Raw genomic sequence first — 21100 nt, forward strand, 5'->3', positions numbered from 1 at the left:
GGTATCACCCAGGCTGCCTGGAATCAGAATCTCTGGTGAGTAGACTCAGGAATTTGTCTTTAAGCCAAAGACCCCATTGGTTTTCATGCTTGCTATAGTTCTTAAATTTGTTTTAAGAGCAATGATCCGGGACAAAGGAGTGGAGAGAGGTACTAGAAGGGGCCAGACTGATGAAGGGGTCTCCAGTTTTGGACCCACTTCTTCAACTGCTAAACTGAAGAGGAGAGGGAGGGCATCAGAGCACCTAAGCTGGATCAGTATGGAGGCCTCAGCCAGTTCTCTGCCGTTTGACAGAGTGGGACAGGGTGGGAACTTGCCCAAGACTGTACAACAACAGGAAGACAATAGAGAGGAGGACTCAGACCCAGTCTCTTGACTTCTCAGTCTGTGCTTCTTGCAGGGAAAGGAAGAGGCCTAGAGTCTGGGAATATCTCAGATGCTGTGGTAAAGGAATCAATTTACGCATGCTGTGTAATATGCTCACGTCTCTCTTCATTTATGAAAAGCTTCTGGGAGATAATCTTCAGGTCTTCTTCTAACTGTAGAACTCTATGTATTCGAGACACAAAGACACTCAAATGCCTAAAGGTGACAAAAGACAAATTTAACAGGCCAGGTGGAGACTATGAAAAGCTAGGGGTACATGTCTTTGGTGAAGAGACACTGTCCTTCCTGGCTGTCAGGGCCCAGGAAAGGGGGTGTGGAACAGTATCAAGGCCCTAGTTGCCTTCTATGGCCCCATAGCTATCCTTTACCTTGGTTTGCAATCCTGTGAAAGAAGAGGGTGCACACACATTACACTGCACCTGTGCAGTACGTTGGTTTAGTCCCCTCTCCCTCTGAGCACATCACAAGACAAGGAATCAGCGCAAGTCATTTATTGGGGAGATACATGAAACACTGGTAGTGAAGTGGGCAGGGAAGGCAGCCAGTCCCCAGCAATGTGGGAACCAGAGCTTACTCCTGACAAGGAAGTCCGTGAGACTGGGTAGAACATGTCTACCCAAGGGCAAGGCAGCTGGGGTGTTTATACCCCAGCTTCCATCAGGTGATCCTGGGCTGCCCCAAGGGAGGGTGAATGTTAATTTCCTGGAATTTCTAGCCTGTTCTGGACTGGGACATCAGACCACAGAGACTGGAGAAAGTTTCCAGGAAAAGAGATGCTAGGGGTGGCACTGGGAGGGGGAGCAAGTTGAGAAAGTCTGGTGAAGATGCGGCAGCAACAGCATCGGCTTAAATGCCAGTCACCCTAAGCACACCACCACCGGGACTGCCATGTGTGAAGGCAGGCAAGCATTGTCAGACACTTTTTTTTTTTTAAAGGAAGATGGGAATCTGAAATTTTCTGTGACATCTCCTGATTCTTAAATTGTGGCAATAAATTTTTAGTTAAAAAAAGGGGGGGGGACTATAAAAATCACTGTATATGTCCCTTTTCAAAATAGGCACTGGGCTTAATAGGTCAGGGGTTTGAATTCCATTCTAGCTGGTGAATTTGATAAAAGTTAAATCAATTCCTGTGAAGTGGCTCCTAAGTATCATATCTCAAATGTAAGCCTTGGGCCAAAAAACAATTGTAAATGAATTTATTCCACCCTTAAGTTCCAGGGTGGGGGGATCACACTTTTTGAGCTTCTGTGTTGGACCTGGTTTACTTTTGATGGTTTTACACAAATTATTTCATGTAATTCTTGCAGCCACCTGTGATATGCTATTTATTTTCCCTTTCAAACTCCAAATACCATATCCCCCTGCTTAACACAAATTAGTGACTCATTAGCTATCATTTATATCATAGACAAACAGTGAACAATTTACTCTGATCACAATTTCCCTTCTAGTCTTTTTTAGAGGCCACAAAGGATGTATCCTTTTTTTTTTTTTTCTTTTTAAAGTAGGGTCCACCTCCAGCATGAAGCCCAGTGTTGGGCTCAAACTAACTCATGACCCTGAGATCGAGAGTCAGATGCTTAACCACTGAAGTTACCCAGGCACCCCAGAAATTTATCCTTTGAAAAAAACGTAAGCAATTCACTGTCTCTTTTAGTTTTTTATTTTAAAATAACTGTAGATCCATAGGAAGTTGCAAAGCAATGTGTACCCAGTCCTTCCTAATGTTGGCCTCTTGTAAAACTATAGTACAATATCAACACCAAGAAACTGATGTTAGTACATCCCATAGACATTGTTCAGGTTTATTCATATGGAGCTCATTTGTACATGAACTCATTTATGTATGTAGTGTTTAAGTGTGTGTATATACTTTGCAATTGCAATTGTAGCCTTGAGTAACCAACAACACCGTAAAGGTACCCAATTGCCCCTTGGGACATATGGGTGTCTCAGTTGGTTAAGCATCCAACTCTCGATTTTAGCTCAGGTCATGATCTCAGGGTTGTAAGACTGAGCTGTGTATCTGGCTTTGCACTCAGTGGGGAGTCCACTTGAGATTCTCTCTCTCTTCTTCTGTCTCTCCCCTTGCTTTCACATGCTCTCTAAAATAAATAAATTAATTTAAAAAACGGTACTCAATTGTTCCATCACCATAAGACTCCTCGGGCTACCCCTTTACAGTCACCCTGCAGTCTTTCACCCCTGCAACCACTAATCTTCCCTGCATTTCTATAATTATGCTATTTCACAAATGTTATATAAATGGAAATATGTGACATGTATCTTTTTGAGATTGGCTTTTCCCACTCAGCACAATTCCTTCATCTAAGTGCTTACTTGTATCACTGGTTTCTTCTTCTTTGTTTTTGTTTTTGTTTTTGCCTGGTGTTCCATGGTATAAACACATCACAGTTTGTGTAACCACTAACCCTTGGAAGGACACTCAGGTAGTTTCTAGGTCCAAGCTATAATAAATGAAACTGCTACAAACATATATGTGCAAGTTTTAAGTTTCCATGTTTCTGGAATATATGTCTAAGAAGGCAATTACTGGTCACATGCAATTTTTAGTTCTGAAAGGACTCATGTTGTGCTCGCTTCGGCAGCACATATACTGAAAGGACTCATGTTTCAGAGGGGCTGTACTGTTCCACACTCCCACCAGTAGTGTGTGGATAAGTGGTATTATCGCTACTTTTCACTTTAGCCATTCGGATAGATGTGAAGTGATATCTGCTAGTTTTAATTTGTATTTCTCTAAGGGTTAATGATGCTGCACATCTCTCAACAACAAGAAAACTCATTATAGCTTGTGTGACAGATAACATTTTCCAGAAAAAGCCAGCAGTATTATGCCCCAGCCCATGAGCTCCTTTGACGACAGGAGTCAATCCTCTTCCCACCGAGGAGGGTTTTACATTCCCTCCTCCTGAACTGGAAGAGCTGAAAGTACAGTGGATGTGGTGTTATGGGACTTCAAGGTTATGTCATAAACCTTGTTTTCTTAGGACCCTTGCTCTTGGAATCCAGCATCCATGTTGAGAGGAAGGCCATATGGAGAGGTCACATCATGGGTCTTCTGGATGACAGCTCAGCTGAGTGCCCAGCCCCCAGCCAGCACGTGTAAGTGAGGAAGACTTCCAGATGCATCATCTAACTACAAGTCAGAGTGGTCCTGGCTAGCTGAGCCCAGCCAATCCTCAGAGCCATGTAAAAATCCTAAATGACTTTTAAGACCCCAAGTGTTGGAGTGATTTGTTACAATGACAATAAAAAATTGAGGGTGCGTTCTCCAATATAAAACTTCAGACTCTAATAAATTGGTACAAATAAATTAGTACAAATCTTGAAGTGGTCACATTATGTCTTCACTCGCATTCTCAAAAAAAAAAAAAAAGTTTCCTTTCTCTATAGAAACTGAAGAAGCCCAATGGAATCAACATGGTATGTTGTTCTGAAATGTGAAAGAGCATACTCTGGGCCACATACCTGAGACCCATAGGATCTACTCAACATGCTGCTTGCTCCCTCTTCTGGAACATTCTCAACCCTGACAGCCATAGGACCCACACAGTCTCTGCTGTAGCATCACCACCTCAGAGGGGCCTTTTCTGATCCCATCCTCTATCACTTTCTACCATATTCTTACTCTGCTTAAATTAATTATGGAAAACTTAGTGCTTATCACCACCTGTCTAGAGTGACTTTGTGTATTTATCCCACCTTCATGCCCCAAATAAGCTTAATGAAAGTAGTGGTTTTGCTGTGTTTATCCTTAGGACCTACAACTGTCTCTGGAAAGCAGTAGACATTTAGGGAATATTTATGGAAGGAGTGAGTGAACAAACCAGTAAGGCTAAAAGCATTCACCATGTGCCAGTCCTTGGGAGCTCTTTGCTGGGTACATGGAAATTCAGGAAGTGTGTGGAGCATAGGTTCTGCCCTCGAGAATGACACTGAATGATTTTAATAACCTGTGTACTGTGGGAAGGGGAGATCTTTGAGCTGATTAAACAATAAAATATCTTAGTCTCATGTCTGATATTGCCATCTGACATGTGCTTGTAGCAAGAAAGCTTTTGTCCTCAATCTCTAGGAAGGGGAAAAGCCTGCCTTGAAACCACTCTGCTTTTTTCTTTTTCTTTTTTTCCTGTAAGCATCAGTCCCCAGGACCCATTTGTGGACCAGTTCAGTGCTTTGTGAATTATGTTCCAAAGTCATGGAACCTTGCTTAAGTACTCTCTTGACTCAGGCCAGGGGAAGGTCCCAGACCTTTTCTCACAGCTCCCCCACACTTTAGGAAATTGTGCAACATGGCCACATATCCTTCCCCTCCCTATACCTACATCCCTTTGCAATGTGACTCTGCATCTTCTCTCATCAAGAGGTGGAATCCATTTTCCCATCCCTTGCATCTAGGCTTGGCTGTGTAACTCACTTTGGCCAAAAGGGACATTAGCAAACAAGATATAAGGATAGGGTTCAAAAGCATGCCATGGAGCTTGCCTCTCTTGCTGATCTGAGTAACCTTGCCATAGGCACCATGGGGATAAGCCTGGGAGAATCTTCTGGGAGATGGGGGACCAATGACAAAGCTCTGGGAAAATGAATGAGACCATCAACAGAAGGCTGACCACAAATGCAAAAGTGAGCTCAGCTGATGGCCATGGAGTAGAGATAAGCTGTTCCAGCAAAGGACAGTCCAAATGCTGACTCACAGAACTGTGAGCAAATACGTGATTGTCCTTTTAAGCCACTGAGTATAGAGTGGTTTGTTACGTAGCAAGAACTGACTAATGCACCCTCCTATACCCTCTTTCTAAAAAAAAATCAGCCTGAGTAATGCAAAAAGCAGGACTTAAACTACCCATTAAAAATAATCCCAAGTTTGCAAGTACATGTACAGGGAAATATGGGGAGAATGGGAAATGCATTAAGGGTGATCTTTATTTTGTCTTTTATACTTTTCTGAATTTCCTGAATTTTCCACAGTAGAACTGACAATCTCTTTAAAGCAGAAAAAAAGCTGAAGTGTTGGGAAGAATTTCTTTTAGCTGCCCTCTGATTGTTCCTGGGCAGTTCTGCTGTGATGTGAACATTTCCCAGATGGCTGAGATTGCTGGGTTGTAAAGGACAGGTGTACTAATGGGACAACTGGCTCCCTGCACACCAGTGCCATTACCTGTGGTGGGAGTTTCTAGGAGATTAAAAGGGCCTAGATGATAAAAATCTATGCTTCAAAACTCTACCGTCTAACTAAGACTGCTTTGAAATGCCAACTCATTCTTTCCTTGGCTACTGTAGTCTATATTCTTTGTAGCCTGGTGTGGCTGATGAGTTTCCGCAGATTCCCTTGAGCTGGCTGTGGGGATAGGAAATGCAGCAGTCTGGGCCTAGGGATAAGTTGGGGTGATGGATATCTTTTGTTTGCCTTTCCAGATCTATTCTCCTCCCCTCTGAGCCCTGGGATGCCAACCTGTGTTGACCCCACTGATGGCTTCTGATTGGGTTCGACCAATGGGAAGTACCAATAGGACACTGGAAGGAAAGAACGGAGGGAGTTCAGATACTGATCCTCCCAGCTCCCATCATGCAGCTCCACTGTGGCTTGTCTTCCACTGAAGATCAGAGTTCCTGCCAGGCATCCCTCTTCTTATAATAATCTTTGTTTTCAAATTCCAGTAGCCAGTTCCTGGCTTCCCCTCCTCAGGCATGAGGCAGTAAGAGTGGCACACTATTCTAGAATGCCACATGAATCATCATGTACTCCTCCTTTGGACTTGTCTACATCTGCCCACACCTTTATTAAACTCTCCTCGAGCTGTCCATTGGAGTTTGCCTTCTCTTTCCTGCAGGAACTCTGAGAGATACTGCAGACAGAAAGGGTGGACAAAACCCCAGAAAAGTCATCTCTTTTCCTCCAACAAAAATAAGAACATAGAAGAAAATGGAAAGAAATTTCCATAGTTTCTATCCCTTCCTACACTCATTGTTAAAGTAGGAAGTCATCCATCAAATTCAGATCACAGATAATCCTGACTAATAGGATGACACAAAGGATGGTAATTTCCTTTTTGGTAAGCTTGTTGGGAAGGGCAGTGGGTGACTGTGACCAGGGAGACGAAAGGGCTCTTAGGGGGATAATGCCCATGACAGACAAAGTGGCAAGCTAAACTATGGAGACGCCAAACAGGAAGTCTTACCCGGCCATCACTTGTCAGGAGGATGGAGTCACTCTTTATGTCCCTGTGAATCACTCCTTGATTGTGAAGGTAGGAGAGAGCTCTTAGAACTGATAGACAGACGGTAGCTATCTGTTCTTCATTCATTCTGGAAAGGAAATAACATTTAAGGAGCAAAGACAGGTTTGAGAACATCTTTGAAATGATCAAGAGAGTCAGCTCCCTTGGGGTCTAGTGAACCAGTCTATGCTCTCTAGCCCATGTCTGGAAAATCTACAGGCAAGCACAAAGAAGTCTTGGGATCTGACTCCTAGAACCTAAGGTTTGGCAATGAGGATGACAGAGGCCAAATATAAGCCAAAGAAATTGGTTTATTTTCTGGCTTTTGGGTCATTAATGCAAATGTACTTCCTTAGACTCTCATGGGTAATTTCTTAGGTATTGATAAACCTCCAGGGTTCTACAGAGAGACTGCACTGCATAGAGCCAAGGTTCCAAGTATGCCTGATAGGTGACCTTGAGCAAGGTTTTTTAACTTCCTCAGGTCTATTTTCTCCTCATCTTGGAAATGAGGACACCAACAGTTCCCTTTAAAGCTGGACTTGGACAACATGGTCTTTGGATCACTAAGATCCTCTGCCTCCAGGAGCTGAAGATTCCTGTTGCCCTAGGTTCATTAAGAAGGAAACTGGACTTAGTTACTAATAACTAAGCGTGACTGGATGATTCTTGAAGAAACTGACCTTAGGAATGAGAAAGGCAAGCACAGTGTTGGATATGTGCTCCCACATTTCATGGCTGCACCCTTCTGAAGAAGGGTTCTGGCTTCAGAAGAGACTGAGGTCAAGTGACCTGCCCAAGTTAACCCAGTTAAGAAAGTGACCAGATTATGAATGCAGCCCCACCTCTTCTTAAGTTCAGACCCATGCTTTTCCAATGTCCCCACTGTATCATATGCAACTCATATGAATGGATTTTCAGCCATGAAGAACCTATGTGGGAAGAATTACTTGGACATCAGTACCATCAAAACAAGCCCCAGAGGCCTAACTCATCTGGGTATAAAACTTCCCTCTCACAGCAACAGTGTGAGGCTCAAGGCAGATAGCGAATGTGAAAGAGCTCCTTACAACAGTCATGCTAACAGAGGAGACTGTCAGGAGAGACAGAGGGTGTAACTGACGAGAGTCCAAATTCAAGGACAGCCTTGGAAAATCACCCCAGGGAACTCATAACTCAGCAGGACAAGGAAATGGATGACCCTGAATATATGTCAGTCTTATTGATGCCAGCAAACCATGTCTGAGTAAAATTAAGAGTTCCAAAGTAAAATCCAAGGAGGTGGTCAATTAGGAGGTCAAAGGTGTAAAGAGAATGGGTACCCTTTCTCTTTGAAGACGCTTCTTCCAGCAATGCCTCATTCTCCTACTAAGGCAGGCAAGAAGAAAATGTTCTTGTCTGAGAGACTTCTGTGCTCTTGGTTTTGTGTGAATGGGTTGGTCATTGTGCTGGATTGTGAAAAAAATGGCTAACAACTCCCATGTCTGCCCACCATAGAGCCCTCGGAGACTTAGAGCATCATCAGCAGGGATGAGCTCAAATATACCTTAAAAATAATTCAGAAGCAGGAATCACCTTTTTTAATAAAATTGATTTTTCTAGGATTTCATGGGATTCCAGTTATTTGAAGCAGACATTAAGATAGTTTATAGGTCAGCAACAACAAAAGTTAATGGAATCTGAGCCCCTATCAGTGACTAAAAAAATCACCTTTAATTGGCATATGTGACAAATAGTACTGATTCTGAATTCAGTGGCTTTGAAATGTATAAGGCCCACTGAAGAAAGACTGCACTTTCCTACTTCTGCAGAGAGGAAGCCTGAACTGGAATTAAAGATGCCTCAGTACTGGCTCTGTTTCTTAGAGGTTACAGGAGTTAATGTTTGAAGTGTTCGGCACTTTCCCTTGCCTTCTAGAACCCTCTGTTGCTGGAAATCAGTAGGATGTAATTTAACAAGATGCTAGGTAGGGCTAAAACATTGGTAACCATAGGAAATGCCCGAGTACCTGGCTACCTTGTGTATGGTCAGTCCGGGTAGAGCCCGAGATTCTGCGTTGCTAACAAGCTTCTAAGTGATGCTGATACTGCTATTCTCCAGACCACACTTTGAGTAGCAAGGGGTTATTTTATTAATCAATCAATCATTCAGTAAAGCCTTTATTGAATATCTACTATAGGAAAATCTCTCCAAATAACTCAAGAATTAAATTCTAAACTCAAGATTCAAAGGATTTCAAGTTCTAAATATTCAAGAGTTCCTTGACATACAACTTCTCTCCACTCCCTGGAGCTCTCTGCCTTCAACAGGAAATTATTGACAAAACTGGATGGAGAGGATTAGAGAACACAATGGATTCTAGAGAGGCTAACTCTTAAGTGGATCCCACTGACACACAATAAAAACTGAAAAAAACCGTGACAAAAGGGAGAGCTCTGGAGAGACATGTGTAGTTATCTGAAGTTTTTTGGGGCAGGAAAAAAAAATCCTCTCCTCTGTATATATTTTTATTAATTTCTTTAGATGCAAGTCACATTTGTCTTAAGCTTAGGTTTCTTCAGTATATTTGTTCCTATAAGTTAAGATGATCTTATGCACTTTGGGGAGGGTTGGGTCCTATGGGTTTACCAACAGGGATCTGCCATCTGAAATTTTGGTGATAAACCTTCAGTGTCTTCCCTTATGTTCTTTTGTTTTTAGGTGGTCTACTGAGACTGAGAGCTGTAGAAGGTCATGATTGAAACACTGCCTGATTTTAGGGAGAAACAGCATATTCTATCCCTCACAGTGTCCCTCAATACCTTCTTGCTACCTTGCTTGCCCCCTATTTTTCACCTAGATTCACTTACAGTTTAGCCACCATTTCGGTGATATCAGCTAACATCCTGTGCCTTTCCTTCTTGACAATCATCTCTTATCCCTTTGGAGCGTTATTTACTACCAAGAGCAAATTTATAAAGTTTCCCAAATGTAACATTTGTTTGTTTGTTTGTTTTTAATATGTCTGTTCCTTAGAACCTCGCTTCTCCATTGTGGTCCATGAACATGGAGGATTGGCGTCATCTGGGAGCTTGTTAGAGTAGAATCTCATGCCCTCTTCTATTGAATGGATCTGCATTTTACTAAGACCCACAGTAATTTGTATGCATATTAAAATCTGAAGAACACTGTCTTAGCACATATTTTGTCTGCCTTCAATGCCCATTTCCTCCCACTTGCTTTCTTAGCAAACTCCTATGCAACTCTCAAAACTCATCCTGGTTAACCCCTTACATTGGAAATCTTTCTTTATTTTCCCTGTTAGAGATACTCAGGTATTCTTTGCTGCTTCAATATATCTTTCTACTACTGCTCAGATATTATAATATATTTATTTCTAACCTGTGACATCCTTGAAGGAATATATTTGAAACTTTAATTGTATCTTTTGCGTCCCCAGCACCCAGGAAAGAGCCTGGCACATAAAAGGTGATCAAGACACACTTAATTCAATGACCACAAGTGACAAATCAGGGAAGCAAGTAGCAGAGGTAATAATGATAATTAACCATTGTTACTTGCAAGACTATTTAAAAACAGAATCAAAGAATTTCAACTATGTAAGGTTTCTTATGACTCATCTTCCATCTGCCTCTTCCTCACTCAGGTACCCTTGGTGGTATTACTACAGAGCAATAGCATAGCCACTCAGAATAAAATTCAGTTTTAGCAAAATACCTAAGAATGGGAAATTCTATTGTTTGGCACCAAAAGTCCTTTTTCATCAGTTTGCTGACTTAAAATCATTAGGTGTTAATGAACTTCTGGAGGACAAGGAGAATGTTAACTGAATGAATGAACTAAACATACGTGATATTACAATAGGCATTTAGGGAATTTAAAGAAAAAGGGTCGTCATACTCCCTGACTTCAAAGGGCTTCCAATTTATAAAGAGTTTGTAAAAAGAGTTGTTGAGGGCTTACCCTGCATAAGAAATAATAAGCATTTGGAATTATTTGTCTGGAGAATGAAGAGACATACCTGGTATGAGTGACAATGTCTGTCAAGGCACCGCCTTCTAGAAATTCCATGACCACCCAGAGCTCATCGCCGACAAGGTAGCTGTTGTACATGTCAACCACGTTGTCATGGTGGTAATCCCTCATTATCACAACCTGGGCAAATGGAAAGATGCTTTTTGACTTGTGATGGTGAGATTTGGCTTTCTGTTCTCTTGTGGCCCCAACTGTGCTGTGAGTATAACTGATTAAGAAATATTGATGGGGGGATTTATTCAGGAGTCTACAATAGACAAAAAGACAGGATTGAGGGTAGCTAGCAATAATGAAAGGAATCCAGTTAGTCAATTCAGAGAAAATGATAGTGCAACCAGACGCTAGGTTTGGGGATAATGAAAGTGAAAACAGGGAGAACCCTGGCAAGGTTTGTACTTAGAAAAGGGAGTTTTGTTGACTGTTTGCATTGGGGGGGAGGGTATGAACAGATATTCCTAAGGGTCTCCTTTAGAATGTACTGTTCATACTCTACCATTGTTTAACCTGGCAAAAGTCACCAACTCTAATTGGCAAATGAAGAGTAGGTCTTCACAAGTGAATGAAATGAACAGTAGGAGTAGGACCACATGAGGCTAACTTAACATCTTGGGAGGAGGTCTGGGTTGAGTGTGAGAGAGGTTTGGGTCGAATACAAAGGACAGGTCTTGAAGGTAAAAGCAAACATGACTCAGGCATATACAAGGCTTACTTGAACTTACCAGAGAGCTTTCAAGAATCGTTGACCCGCGGCTGCTTCTGGTGACATTTTCAGATTTAATGTTAATTAATAAATTACAAAATTATCTACATTATGTTGTCCTGGCTGTTCTGGCACTGTGATTTGGAAATAAGTTCCAGAAATCGGTGTTGTGGAAGTGACAAGCTGATGCCCACTCACCTGGGGCTCTCTCTGCGATGTGGAACATAATGAGAAAATGAACACCCATGGGGGTTGAAGCCATATGTGGCTTCATGTGAGCCTCCATAGAAGAGGAATCCAAAGTCATTCTTGATTGCATTTTTATATGTCTTTTAGGATATGTGTGTGGTCCATCCTTTGCTAGAGACTGACATATTATCTAACATTGGAATCCTGACTTGCTATCTTTAAGACCTAGATTTTCCATCCATGGAAGCTCATCTCTCTTCCCTAAAGGCTCATAAAATCAATAGAGGAATATTACTCCAAAATATTTTATGTCCCTAGACATAGGTATTCATGTTTTTCCTCCTATGTGCATTTTAGAACTTTCCAGTAATAAGTGTAAAAGGCAAATAAACTGGAAAAATATGTTCAACAAACACATAGAAAAGGGTTAATTCCTTAATATATCAAGAGCTCTCACTTATCAATAAGACAAATGTTACCACCCTAATTGGAAAGCGTGCAAATGACATAGGGTTTAATAAAACAAAAATGGTCTAAAAACATATACAAGTAATTTCACCCTCACTAGTAATAATAGTGTTAATTAGAGCAGGAAGATTTACTCATGTCTATCAGATTATCAGAGATAATTTGACAAGTATCCAGTGTTAGGGAGAATGAGATAGGACCATCAGTGAGGGTCCTCACTGTTAAGAACTTTCTGGGAGCTGGTATTGTATATTACTTTCTCTAAAGAGAAAAAAATACAGAAAGGAAATCCAGAAATATTAATGTAGGCTATTTCTTGGTTGTGAGATTATGGGACATTTTCTGTATTTTCGCTATTCTCTACAGGAAGAATTCATTATTGCATGTATCTTAAAGTTCCGAAAGAGTGGTAATCCACTGGTAAACTAACCTCTGTTTACTGAGATTTAGGAAAAAAAAAAATGGCTAGAAAGGGCAAACATGGTATCACAAACATGTATATACACCCATGTGGATAGTGTAACACGAGTCTTTGGAATCTGCTAGAATTCAAATCCCAGCTATGCCATTGACCTGCTGTGTGACCCTGGGCTAGCCACTTCACCTATCTGAGTCCAAATTTCATCGTGGCCATGGCGGTAGCATCTTTCTGTCTCACAGGTTGGTTGTTTGAATCAAGCCAAGGTCATGGTGGCTGATCCATATGAAGCACTTTAGAGAACCATACCCGCAGAGACAAAGACCAGAAGAAAGGATTATGGGAGCGTGATCTTTGTATTTATATTTTCAGTGCTTTCTGAGGTCCTGAACCCTACAGGTAATATTTTTGAAATGGGAAGTAAATGTTAAATAGGAGAGAAAGAGTGATTCGAACACACCAACTACCTCATTAAAAAGCAGTTCTCGCCTCTGTTGCTTCCGGAGGTCCATCTTCTTCACGGCGACTTGTTTCCCTGTATGTTTCTCGGTTGCAATGCACACGATGCCGGTTGACCCTTCTCCGATCTTGATAAAGTTGTCCAAATATTCCCTGGGGTCTCCTGGGCTTACCACCAGCTGTAGAGCAGCCCGAAACTGTTCGTGGGACACCCTGGAGGGCTGCTGGTCTGAAGAGGAGCCCCAGCTGGGTGGGGGGTAGGTGCTGGATGAGATACTCAGGGAGCTCAGGTAAGAAGCCGTGGAGATGTACTGGGAACTGGTCTGCAGGGAGGGGTGGTGGTACAGGGTGGCCTTGTGGTACCCAGATGGGTACTGGTGGCTGCTTGAGGAATAGCCTGCTTTGCTTTGACTTTGAGGTAGTTTGGCGGGGCCCCTGGGGTAGGTGTCAGACCCTGACAGCGGAGGGCTGAGGACCATCTGTGCTCGATCGTAATCCACCTGGGAAGACAGACACAGATGGAGAGGATTTACATGCTAGATCTGAATGCCACAGTGAGCCAAGCCACAGCTGGCCTGACTGAAGAGCACCATACTCCAGATGGTTGTGGGTGATGCTTGCCTTGTGAGGTCCAAGCTTGCTCTTGCTTCTAGACCCTTTACCTACCCTACAACCTCCCCATCCAGCCACTCTTTTCTCCTTTCCCTACTAAAAATCCAGAAGCATGGATGCCTGGGTAGCTCAGTTATTTAAGTGATTAAGCATCAGCCTTCGGCTCAGGTCATGATCCCAAGGTCCTAGAATCAAGTCCTGCATCAAGTTCTCCCTCTACTGCTCCCTCTGCTTGTATTCTCCCTGTCAAATGAATAAAAAATAAAATAAAATAAAATCTTAAAAAAAAAAAACCCCAGAAGAAGACTGTGAGGCCTGAATTTCCTCTTTTTTTTTTTTAAAGATTTTATTTATTTATTTGACAGAGAGAGATTACAAGTAGGCAGAGAGGCAGGCAGAGAGAGAGAGGAGGAAGCAGGCTCCCTGCTGAGCAGAGAGCCCGATGCGGGACTCGATCCCAGGACCCTGAGATCATGACCTGAGCTGAAGGCAGCGGCTTAATCCACTGAGCCACCCAGTCGCCCCTGTGAGGCCTGAATTTAAATGCAAGTAGTGGAAAGTGATTCCAGGAGTTATGAAGTGAAGACACAGAAGGGGAAAACCAATGAAGGGTGAGTCATTAAGTGTGATGGCTAATTTTTATGTGTTATCTTGGCGAGGCTATGGCATCTGGTTATTTGGTCAAAAACTAGTCTAGATATTACAGTGAAATTATTTATTTACTTTTTAAAGATGTGCTTAACATTTAAATCAGTAGATTTTGAGCAAAGCAGATTGTCCTCCATAATGAGGGTAGGCTGCATCCCATCAGTTGAAGGCTTTTAGTGGAAGGATTGATGTCATCCCCAGAGGAGAGACTCTGTGTACACATACACATCCCCTTACTGGTTATCTCTCTGGTGAACCCTAACACACACAGCACATCACCAGTCAAGCAACTGGAACTGAATTCCACCAGGTAAGCATCCACTCTAAGCATGTACCTTGGAGCTGTCCCATCTGAGGGGCCAAGAGCTGAGGTATTTATGAACTGCCTCCCTTTAAAACATTGTTTAATACCTACTTCCATGAATATTAATTTCCTGGCACTTCTGACTTCCCATGTCCTGGGCTGAGCAGGTTCCAGTGGGTAGTGACAGAATTTCTCAATATTGGTACCATTAATTCTGGGGTCCAGATAATTCTCTGATGTGGGTGACATCCCTGTGTGTCCTGGATGTTCAGCATCATCCCTGGACTCTACCCACTAGATGCCAGTAGCAGCCACTTCTGCCAGTTAGGACCAAACACATTGCTTCAGACGTTGCCAAATGTCCCCAAAATATGGGCAAAATTGCTCTTGGCAGAGAACTACCACCTTAGACAAAGAAAAGCAGTGTTGGCAGACAGAAACAATAGATGTATGAAGGGAAAAGGTTGGGGCACCAACTGTACCCACTGCTCCTAGGAAAGGACCTTCTCCACTCAGGTGAAGCACAGGAAGTTTTAGTTAAAATGTGCCTTATCCAAGGTGTTATTTGGTGTTTGGACCCTATTTTGTTTTTTAGGAATAAAAGATACCATCTGTCATTAAAGGATGTTAGGCTTCAGTGAGAAATCTCGGGGGTAGAATGCTTTCCCCATGCCTTTGAACTCATATACTAGAGGGGAGTAAGGGCCATACACATCACCTAGCAGGTATAGGTAAAAGGGAAAATATGACTCCCTGTGCTAAGCAGCTTTTCAGTATGGACTATATGGTAAACACATGCAATGTTCTCATCAAATAAGTGGAAATATAATTGAGACTAGCCAAAATTTGCAGGAGCATGTGTGTGAAAGCCAATTTGGTCATCCCTCAAAAGGATTCCGGCAGAAAACATTCTACTCTAGTTATGAAGACTGGATTGAGGGAATAGGGAGGGCAGGCAAAGCAGGTATGGGAGGAGTCAAGTGAGGGGTTTATAGGATACTAGGTGTACATTCCAGCAATCACTCCCTGGGAGGGATCAAGAAGGACCTCTGATTCAACTAAGGACCTCTGATTCAACTAAGCTCTGGAACAACTAAGGTCACATATGGTAAATATACCACATCATAACACATTCACCTCTTTGCCCAGGATCGAAGGCATTAATCAATCACTGCACTCCTGTGTGATATCCTGATGACAACACGGTGCTGGGTACACAGAAGGTTCTCAAAAAGATTTTTGACTGGACTTCAGGCTCCTTATTAACACAGTACCCTAGGAAGTCTCTACCGCCCTACTGGGATGTACATGAAATGACATGGACATGTCTCCATGCCCCATCCACCCCAAGGATCTAGATCTACTCTAATACGGTAGCTACTGGCAGCAATATGGCGGCCGGCTAAAAGAAGGCAGGTTTCTCAAACTCCTGCTCCAACACACAGCATGAACAAATGTCTATTCCATGATCTCACAGCAAGAGCTGTACACAGTGGGATCCTTAACATTGTTGCCATGGCACCACTCTCACTTCTGTCCCATTCACTGGCTCCCAAGTGACAGCGCAGCCCTTCCCAGTCTGGAGAACACCATCATCTACTCAGGTGAGCTCACCAGTCAGACAGCCTTGCGCCAACCAGCAGAAACCAGCAGAATCAGGCTACTGCAAAGCCAGCACCCTGTTCTGATTGGTCAACAGAGAACACATGCTTTTGAGGGAAATACATAGGGTTCAGTTCTGACTCTGACAGCTTTGTCAAATCATTGAGCTGCTCTTAGCCTCAGTTTCCTTATCTGTAAAATGGGAATCATAAATACCTCCCTCATAGGGCTTTAAGGAGGCTAAACTGTGGCAACCCAGAGTGACCTGGTGTCTGAGAAAACAGGCTCTTGGTTCAAAAACCTTGCGGGCCATTTACCAGTTGCATGACATCAAGCAAGTTATTTCAACTCCTGTGCTTCAGTTTTCTCACCTGTAAAATGGGAGTCATCACAATAATAATGACTTCTTTAGTCACTTTGAGCTCTAAAGGACAGAACACACATCAAAAGATTTGCATAATGACTAGCCAATACATTAAAGGCTCTGGTATCATTATAGAAAGTCCTTAGAAGAGTGGGAATGTCAGAGAAAATAAAGGGTAAAATATTAAAAAAACAAACCCAACCAGCCACCATTTATTGAAGATAACGTACCGGTAGCATATGTATTCCTAAACACTAGTCCTCAAAACAATCAGAAAAGGTGCTTTGAATTATAATATATTGAAGAGCACATTATAATTAAGATGCTGTATTTGGAATGACACTGATGTTTTGCTAAGCCCCTGGATCTGGGCTACACACAGGAAAAATGGGGGTGTTTATGTGAGGTGGAGAGGGGGAAGAAGATGTCAGTGTAAATTAAACAACTGGGTTCTTCCCTTAAATTAACTTTGAGATTAGCCAGGCCCAGGCTAATTACAAGGCCAGCACGTGGGGCAAGTGGGGGCCATGACTTTTATTTCTGAAAGTATGTCCTGGGAGCTATCACACGCCAGCATCCCCCAGTGTCTTCCGTGGAGGACTGGCGCCTGTACGTTAAGCGAAATTGAATTCATTCCCCACAAGCATGTATAACTGATCTCCAAAGATATATTAAAAATAAGGAAGCTGTATCCAGGAGGAGTCGCAGACATAGCTCCACACTGCCTCGGGCCACTTTTCTTCTTTACCGACTGTCAGCAGCATTATCAGCGTCTGCTCTTGGCAGCCAGTGTGTGGCATAAAGAAGAGGAGTCACGCCTGCATGAAGAGGACCATTTCCAGTCAGAGAGGAAAGGCTGAGTTGTTCACTGGGAGCTAAAGGTCTTGGAAAGTAAGTCTTCGCAACAAAATCATGCTCTTGTTTTTCATGGCTGCCAGTAAGAGGCACAGACTCAAAGAAATAATGATGGATGAGGAGGAACCACTCTCATGAGGGATCATTTTTGCAACCAAGCTTGAGGTGAAGGAGAATTGACTGCCTCCCCATTGAGAGAACATGGCGTCCTCCCTCCGGGCTTCCATCCGCTCAAGGAGAAGATGGCAGACAGATAGCTGACTTTGGGAAGGCGAAGGGGATGAGTGACCCTGTTCAGGCCCCCCAAGTTGCTGACTTACAGGCCTCGGTTGGGTCTTAGTGACCCAACTGTGGGTTCCCTGATGGGATTGCTAGCCTGCATATTTGTGGCACCCTCATTCTTTTTCTGAGAGCCAAGAAGGGGGCAATTTGTCCCATTTAATTGTTGATAAAATGGAGGTTCAGGGAGGTGAAATTGCTACCTACCAGCAATCCAAGGCGAATGGCCCCATAACCCTAAGAAGATTGTGCAACCTAGTTCTTCTGCTCTGGTCTGTCCTTCACTCTCAGGAAGGGTGTCTAGATGTCCCAGGTGCAAGGCACACTGGCATCGCAGGCCTGGTTTCTTGCCTGCTTTGGCATTTCTACCATTAGTTGTCACCTCCTCAATCTGTATTATCACTGGGGCACTCACTCCTGGAGAAAATGCAGGAGCATGTCACTGGGAGCCCAAGGACGGCCCCTTCCATTCACTAACTGCTCTGTTAGGAGTCTATCCTTGGAGGAGTGATATATACGAATGTTAATTCTATTTGACATTCGTTGAGTGCTTTCCATGTGCGTGGGAGACTGTTCTCAGCACTTTATATATGTGAATGCATTTATTTATTTATTTATTTATTTTTAAAAAAGATTTTATTTATTTATTTGACAGAGAGAAATCACAAGTAGATGGAGAGACAGGCAGAGAGAGAGAGGGAAGTGGGCTCCCCGCTGAGCAGAGAGCCCGATGCGGGACTCGATCCCAGGACCCTGAGACCATGACCTGAGCCGAAGGCAGCGGCCTAACCCACTGAGCCACCCAGGCGCCCCTATGTGAATGCATTTAAACCTCAAGTTAAACAATGAGACAGGCCTCATAATTGTCCCATTTTACAGATAAGGAGACGGAAGCAGAGAGAGTTTAAGCAGCTCATGCAAAGGTCCCAAAGCTATTAAGAGGCAGAGTTGGGATTAAATCCAGATAATGTCATTTCAGAACTTGGGCCTTTGATATGTTCTCAGACTTATCCTTCAATGATAAGAAGGTAGACATGGTCAGGACAGAGGTGGGCGTGGTGTGGAAAGAAAACTACAGAGCAAAAGTCTGGTTAGGGTGTTTCCCTGGGGGCTCAGCTGTCTTCTGGGGGCAGCTGGGAGCAAGATACAAGAAATGCAAGGGCCAGGGGGTGCCTGGGTGGCTCAGTGGGTTAAGCCACTGCCTTCGGCTCGGGTCATGGTCTCGGGGTCCTGGGATCGAGTCCCGCGTCGGGCTCTCTGCTCAGCAGGGAGCCTGCTTCCCTCTCTCTCTCTCTGCCTGCCTCTCCGTCTACTTGTGATTTCTCTCTGTCAAATAAATAAATAAAATCTTAAAAAAAAAAAAGAAATGCAAGGGCCAGAAAATGATGAATGATAATGCCTGGCTGGGAGAGCAGGGTGGTAAAGGAAAATTAAGTTGTTTTGTTTGAACAGTCTTGTTTTAGAGGAATCAGCTCCAAATACACAATAAAGAAATAACCATCACAGCAAAATGAGCTGATCATCTATGTACAGAATTTATTGCTTTCATTTTCACGTTGGCCAGACCAGAACTTTGTGTTCAGATATAATAATGCCCTTTCTTCCGCTAAGAAGCAAGCAAGCCCAAGCTTTCTTCCATAACAAGGCCTCCTGGCCCTCTTACGTGGCTCTTAAACAGTTCTAATTATTTCATTTTTCCTACTCTAAATCATCATGATATCCTATATTTGGAAGTAGGTGAAAAAATCTGATGTATCCATATGTGTTGTTTTGCACAGACATGCACCAGAGTTCATGCATGTAAACACAGGAGTAAAACCTGACCTGTGTGATCGTTTTTACAACCTGACTTTCAAATATATTCTATAAAAAAAAAAAAAAGAAAGAAAAGAAAAGAAAGAGAGATTAACATTTGGAATATAGTTTCTTGAGATGTAGGTAGGGTTTAATCGTTGAGTGAAACCATAATATAGTGAAGTTGGGCCAGATATTTAATATATATTTAATATTTTGGTACAGATATTTAATGAGCAAATCCAATGGACCTCCCACCACCCGCACCATTTCCAAAATATCGATGGACAGACATGGTTCACCTCTGAGGACTTTATCACAAGGGCATGGGATGGGGACTGGGAGCAGGGGTAGGAAAGTCACTATGCAGGAGGGAAGACAATAAACACGAGAAAGGCAAAGAAAGGCGTTCTTCCCACCCTTCCCAAGAGAATAGCCTGGGGGTTTTGTGAAAGAGAAACTGCGTGGAAATGGGACCAGAGCCTTTCAGAGGATTTCCATAAGCAGAGAAGACCAGGTCCTTTTGCAGTTTACCCCCCATCCTGCGGAAGGACATAGTGGCAGTGCTCAAGGGCCACTAATAGTCACCGAAAATCAAATACAGTCTGAAAAGGACTTCTCTCTACAGGAATCTTTAAACGTACGAAAAGAACATCTATGTAGTAGTCTTGGTTTCCCTTCCTCCTTGAAATGGCTAATCACATACATTGATAGTTCAGTTTCCATTTTTGTTGCCTTTTAGCATACTATACCAAGGCGTTCTTTAAGAATGTGCTTTTTCAAGTCGAGTCAAACCCCATCAAAAAAATAACGGCACAAAACAAACAAAAGGCTCTATGATCTGGGAATAAATAATCCGGGGCTAACGACTCAGCTGGACTACCCTTCCACAATGGGCACCAAGTCCCCGAGGACGGGGTCAGACACAGGCTTGCGATGTATCAAAATTATAAATAATTATAGCAATGAATTCATTTAATCAATCAATTTCACCAGTGGTGCACAGGGGTGGACGGGGCATAAAACTCCACATAGCTATCAATTGCTCCGATTACAGCTGGCTGTCAGCCAGAATTCCCCTGATCCATGTTCGTTAAATGCACATTAATCTGAATTTGGCAGTGTAATCAAGGACCTAACTGAACTGTGAAATTGAATTCTGCAGTAGAACATCATTTGACCATTTTATGCCAAGGCTGGGGGAAAAAAAAAAAGGTTTGGTTGGGGGGAGGGCGAGAGAAAGAAAAGGAAAAAAAGGAAAAAAAAAAAGATCCTGCCGCAACATCTATTTGTCACAGTGGCCTTCTGTACTGGTGACAGGGAGGCTGTGGAGAGATCACGCTGGGCTGGCGGGGGTGGGGTGGGGGTGGGGGAGGGGCCCCGTGAGTCTGTGTCCCCACGGGAAGGATCGGGGCCGCAGGATGCTCCGTGAAAGATGGCGAGTCTCTCTTTCCACTGCTCACAGAGCTATAAGGGATGGGAGGTGGCTGCTGGCAGCTGCTTGAGCGGGGAGCTCCAATCCACCTTTTCTGAGTACAATAAAGCAGAGACTGCTCAGCTCAAAGAGGAAAAAACCAGAATGCGTGTTGTTCACTGTACATAAATCAAACGTGGGATAAAAGTGAATCACAGGCCCCTATTATCTGAACAGAAAAAGGACATCTTAAATTGTCCTTACTTGACTCAAAGGGAAATATATGAGGACCAGCCTCGGCTTTGGGAAAGGAAAAGGACTGCC

General features: G+C 43.1%; 1 protein-coding gene across 1 annotated transcript in view; it reads right to left on the reverse strand.

The window, feature by feature from the left end:
* PAK5 (p21 (RAC1) activated kinase 5) overlaps nt 1–21100 on the reverse strand; it is a 320810-nt gene that overhangs the window by 11252 nt on the left and 288458 nt on the right. The window contains exons 5-7 of the mRNA XM_044263442.1: nt 12913–13404; nt 10657–10790; nt 6597–6723 (exon numbers count right to left, since the gene is read on the reverse strand). Of these exons, the coding sequence (XP_044119377.1) occupies nt 6597–6723; nt 10657–10790; nt 12913–13404 (753 nt within the window). The remainder of the gene's footprint in view (nt 1–6596; nt 6724–10656; nt 10791–12912; nt 13405–21100) is intronic.

The sequence above is a fragment of the Neovison vison genome, chromosome 8 (assembly GCF_020171115.1).
Source record: "Neovison vison isolate M4711 chromosome 8, ASM_NN_V1, whole genome shotgun sequence".
Lineage (NCBI taxonomy): Eukaryota > Metazoa > Chordata > Mammalia > Carnivora > Mustelidae > Neogale > Neogale vison.